The sequence below is a fragment of the Acyrthosiphon pisum genome, chromosome X, assembly GCF_005508785.2.
Source record: "Acyrthosiphon pisum isolate AL4f chromosome X, pea_aphid_22Mar2018_4r6ur, whole genome shotgun sequence".
In the NCBI taxonomy this organism is placed as follows: Eukaryota; Metazoa; Arthropoda; class Insecta; order Hemiptera; family Aphididae; genus Acyrthosiphon; species Acyrthosiphon pisum.
Window position 1 is genome coordinate 17,322,828 of NC_042493.1, and position 5,387 is coordinate 17,328,214.

The following is a 5,387-nucleotide window of genomic DNA, read 5'->3' on the forward strand; positions in this document are numbered from 1 at the left end:
TATTAAATTTTCATATCTTAGATTTAAAAAGAAAAATTTTTATGAATTTCTAACTCGAAATAATTTGAAAATTTTCGTGATTTTTCCATATTTTGTCATTTTTTGAACTTTAAATGCTTATAAAAAAAAACTGTGACTAACGATTTTTAATATTTTTCATCTGCCTTTGAAACAATATACTAGGAGCCTTCTATTAAATTTTCAAGCTTTTTTATCCAACAAATAAAATTTTATTGATATTTTTAGAAAAAAAACTAAAAAAAAATGGAAAATGAAAATGTCCATAAAGAGCTCAAAATAAATCAAAATATTTTCAAAATTGTACCGTGTATAGAAAATGCAAATATAAACAACCTGTGAAAATTTCATATATCTACGGTCATTTGTTTTAGAGTTACACCAAAAACCAAAATCGATTTTGTTAAAAATCGATTTTGCGTAAAAATTCCCGTTTTTCCTTAATTTTTCTTTTGTTTTGCTTGTAACGGATAGTAACCGTTTACTCACAACACATAAATATCATTATATATGAATAGTTAAATTCGGCATAAGCGATTAGGTAAACGACCTCCTTAAACAATTTGGCAATAGTCAAATTGCAAATACGCAAACTCAACAAAAGGTTAAAGGGTTAATTATATAGTCAAAATAACCGAGTGGTTATTCGCGAGTCATATTTTCTAAACACATAAATCACGTATCTATTGACAGGATATGGGGATTGCCAATGCCACAAGTACATATGCGAATATACGTATATGTAATGACGAACACCTTATAGCTTTGGGAAAAAAAACTACTAAATTAACTGATATTTATATACAAAAGAAACCAGAACTTATTGAACTATGCAAATCTAAACAATTAAAAAGTGTAGGAACCGTAGATAACCTAAGGGCTAGATTATCTAGATACTATAAGGGGATCGTAGAATTAGACGACATCGAAGAAACTTTAAGCGATCAACAAAAACTCAAAATTCAAAAGGATTCAACCGAAGACAGAATTGATATTAAAGAATTACTTACACAGAGCAGTTCAAGTGATTCAAGTCCAGAAACAACTAAAAGCGCCAGTAATAGACTCAAAACAATTAATAACGACCTTCTAAATATATCCAAAAATTTAGAAAATAACGCAAACAAATTTATAAATCAAGCAGATAAATTTTTAAACTCTGGTAGTAATTTATATCATAACGATTTAGTACAAGCCACTAGTAATAGTTATAATAATTTAATAAACTTGGATCTTAACGAATCAAAAAAAGTTGAACACATATACGAAGATATCGGAAATCCAATAAAAACGGAATCAAACTTAAATACCACCTTCTTTGGCAACTCAAGAATTGTAATAGAAAATACACCTGAAAAATTAAATAAATTAGAAAATAAAAATCCAAAACACAAAATGGAAAAAATGATAATCAAACCGGATAGTTTTTCCGGACAAGGCGACATCAAAACATTCTTCAGACAATATGAAAAAGCAGCACAGATCAACAATTGGGACGAAAATGAAAAAATTAAGTTTTTATCAATATTTTTGAAAGATACTGCCAATATATTTTTACAAAATTTGGAAAACAAAAGAGGAGACTGGTCATGGGAAAATCTTAAATACGAGTTCATAAATGAATTTCAACCCATAGGATACTCAATAATATTAAAAAACAAATTAGAAAATAGAAAACAGAACGATTTAGAATCAATTTCTAGTTTTGTTACAGAAATAGAATACCTGTGTAGCCAAGTACAAAAAGATATGAAAGAGGAAGAGATTTGCGTGTACATACTAAAGGGTATTAGGGAACCTATACTACACGCAATTTCACTGCATGATAATAGTACTTTAAAAAAATTGAAAGAAAATTTAAAAAAATATGAACTGATGCAATTTAGAATTAATTCTAGAAGTTCAGGTATCAGCGATTTTACGGAAATCTTAAATAAACAAGTAATGCAACTAAACAATGAAACTAAAGACAGCATTCAAGAAATAAAACGATTAAATAGAAAATTAGAAGGAGTGGACAGCTATCATAAAAATAAAATCGATCAACTTTGTACCAAAATCGATCAACTGTGTACCGAAATGCATAATTTTAAAAAATACGACAAGACCGTCAATTTTGAAGATAGATCACGCACGAGAGACAAAAGTCCATATCCAGGAAAAGCAGATCACGACGGCAGGAACAATTATAGGGAAAAGAGTCCTCATTCCGATAGATATAACGACAATAGGTTCAGAGATAATAACAGAAATACAGGAAATAGTAGAGACAGGTCTTATTCGAGGGACAGGGGAAATTCATTCAATAGGTCCAGCAGAGAAATGCGTAATAATAGAGATATGTCTTACGACAGATCCAGAGATACAAGCAGAAATCGATATAACAACAGAAATCGTGAAAATGAAGCAAATAGGAAAAGGAAACAGCAACGTAGGGACAATAGCAGGGACAGATACTCAAGATCCACAACGCCGGAAAAACTTAACAGAAGAGAAAACATAACATGCTACATAAATGCTATGAAAATGGACACTATGCTAACGATTGCAATTTTTCAAAAAACGAATAGCACCCGAGCTAAGAAAAAAATCGGAATATCTAACTCGGGGAATAAATAGCATCTATTCTAAAACCGACACCTCAAAATTTAACAAAGATAAGCAAATTGAAAAAAATAATTATATACACTTTGTAGAAAATTGGTACAAATCAACAAATTCAAATAAATTAATAACTAATGAAGTTAACAACGATGACGAAATATCTATAGAAAACATCGTAACAATAAGCAGTTTGAACCCATTAAATGAATTTCAAAGATTCCTACTCAGTAATAACAATAACTGATTTCCGGTGCGATTACAGTGAACAGAAGGTAAACATTTTTTCATTACTAAATAATATCGCAATCGGTCATTGCACAAGTCAATGCCTTACCATGTCGAAGGGGATCGCATTACAATTTAGAAATAAATTTAACAACGTTCAAAATTTAATAGACCAAGAAAAAAAACCGACCGAAATTGCTTATTTGAAAAACGGAAGACAATGGATTCTATACCTCATAAAAAAAAATAAATATTACGATAAATCAGCATACACTAACATTTTTAGCGCATTAGCTAACACTAGAAAATTTTGTATAGAAAATAATATTACTACCTTAGCATTACCCAAAATTTGCACTGGCCAAGACAAAAAAGATTGGAACGTTATTTCTACCATGATTAAATTTATTTTTCAAAACACGCAAATAAAAATTATAATATGCCTACTGCCAACGAATGAAAACGAAAAACAAAATAAATATTTTAAAAACAATGATTTGCAAACTACTAATATTACGATAGGTAAAAATTTCAATAACACAATCAACGATAATTTAAAGAATGAAATTACACTAATCGCTGGTTCATTCATAAAAACTGAAAACGTACCTGGAGACGGAGACTGTGGTGCCCACGCACTACGAATATGCTTAAAACAACATGGTATATATAGAAAAACGGTAGAATTATTAAACATGCTCGGCATTCCTAATTGCAAATCTGGCTACTATCTTAAAGATGACGATCTAGCATTTATCTGTGACCAATTCAATTTAAACTTATATTTAATACACGAAGATTCCGAAAATACAAACGCCATAATATATTGGAAATTAAATAGGAAAAATATTGGGATATTCAACAAAGACTGTCATTGGACACCAGGAAATTCATAGGCGCAAATAGGGGGGGGGGGCTTTAGGGGCTAAGCCCCCTCAAAAATGTCCATAGCCCCCCCAAACATTTCCTACATTTTGTTTTAAGTTTATTCAATATTATCAAAGTAAGGCCCTATTAGCCCTATTAGCCCCCCCAAATCTCAAACGCTATTTGCGCCTATGCCAGGAATCATCACAGAAACACATAAACCAGGTCAATTCAAAAACATAATAATAAACACAGTTTTTCCCGACTTAAATACTGTAAAAAAAAATGTAGACCATTTCTTACATGAATGTTTCAATCGTTTACAATCATCACAACAAAACCCTGTAGAAAAAAATAAAAACGACAACAATCTTAAAACTGACAAATCAACAATATGGTACTCACAATTTTGCCAAGACTGCGAATATTTGTCCACGTCCAAGGATAGGCTAGACGACCTTGATGACAAAGAACAGTATTGGAGTGAGGGGGGAAATGTGATGTTTTGTGAAATATGCGGAAACTACATAAGAGAATATCGGAACCGGCCTATACAAGAAGACGAGAAAACCGTAGACACCAAAAACCAGCTAATTCAACACAAAAATAAAATTAAAATTAACAATCAAAATATAAGCAAAGACTCAGATATGGAACGAAAACAAAGAGTGCTATACATAAAAACAAAACTAGACGGCAATGAACAAGACGCAATGATAGACACAGGCTCGAATTTATCATGTATAGATTATTCCCTAGTAAAAAATAAACAAGAAATTAAACCAAAAGAACAAATAAAAATAACTGGCGCAGATAATAATGAACTAATACAAAAAGGAACTACAGAAGTAACAATTACAATCAACACACTCAAATACCAAATCAAAGTATACGTCATTGAAGGACTTAATTGCAATTTACTATTAGGAAATGATTTTAATATCAAATACAACTTAATAATCGATTTTAAAAATAAAGAAATAAAAATTGAGAATAATACTATAAAAATGGACGAGTATAGTACGAACAGAATACAAATCACAACATAAACATTTTTTCCGCTGGAAGCATTGTGTGTAAAAATCAAAGTAATGAAACGATAATTAATTAAAATGAAATAAAAGACGATCAAGGCACAATAATAAACATTTCGAAGGAGCTAAATATTGACCAACGCGCAAAAGCATGTAAATTAATAGAACAATTTAAACATTTATTTACATCCGACCCATTAAACATAGGGTGTGCAAAGGTGGAGCCCTGCGAAATAAACTTAAAATCCGACAAACCCATATTTCAGCCTCCGTACAGAACGCCTCCAATTCAAAGGGAAAAATTAAAGAAATTAATCAATAAAATGATTAAAGCCGACATTATCGAACCAAGTCGAAGTAATTACGCGGCACCAGATTTTTAATTCCCAAATAGGAAAAAGGCGAATACAGATTTCTAGTTTATTATAGGAAACTAAACAACGAAACAATTAGTGACAAACATCCTGTACCTAGGTCACAAGACCTTTTTAGAAGCTTAGAGGGAGCAAAATACTACAGTTCTATCGACCTTTGCCAAGGTTATTTTCAGATTCCAGTAAAAAAGGAGGACCAAGTATAAGACAGCCTTTATCACGGATTTCGGTCTATACAATTTTAAACGAATGCCTCAAGGTTTCA

General features: G+C 30.9%; 1 protein-coding gene across 1 annotated transcript; it reads left to right on the top strand.

Moving 5' to 3' along the window:
* The first annotated feature begins 714 nt into the window (after nt 1–714).
* Nucleotides 715–2,637, top strand: LOC107882442 (uncharacterized protein YALI0A18139g-like). The gene is made up of 2 exons (XM_016800786.1): nt 715–1,075; nt 1,655–2,637. Exons 1-2 carry the CDS (start codon nt 715–717, stop codon nt 2,635–2,637), a joined length of 1,344 nt encoding a protein of 447 aa, XP_016656275.1.
* Nucleotides 2,638–5,387: the final 2,750 nt, after the last annotated feature.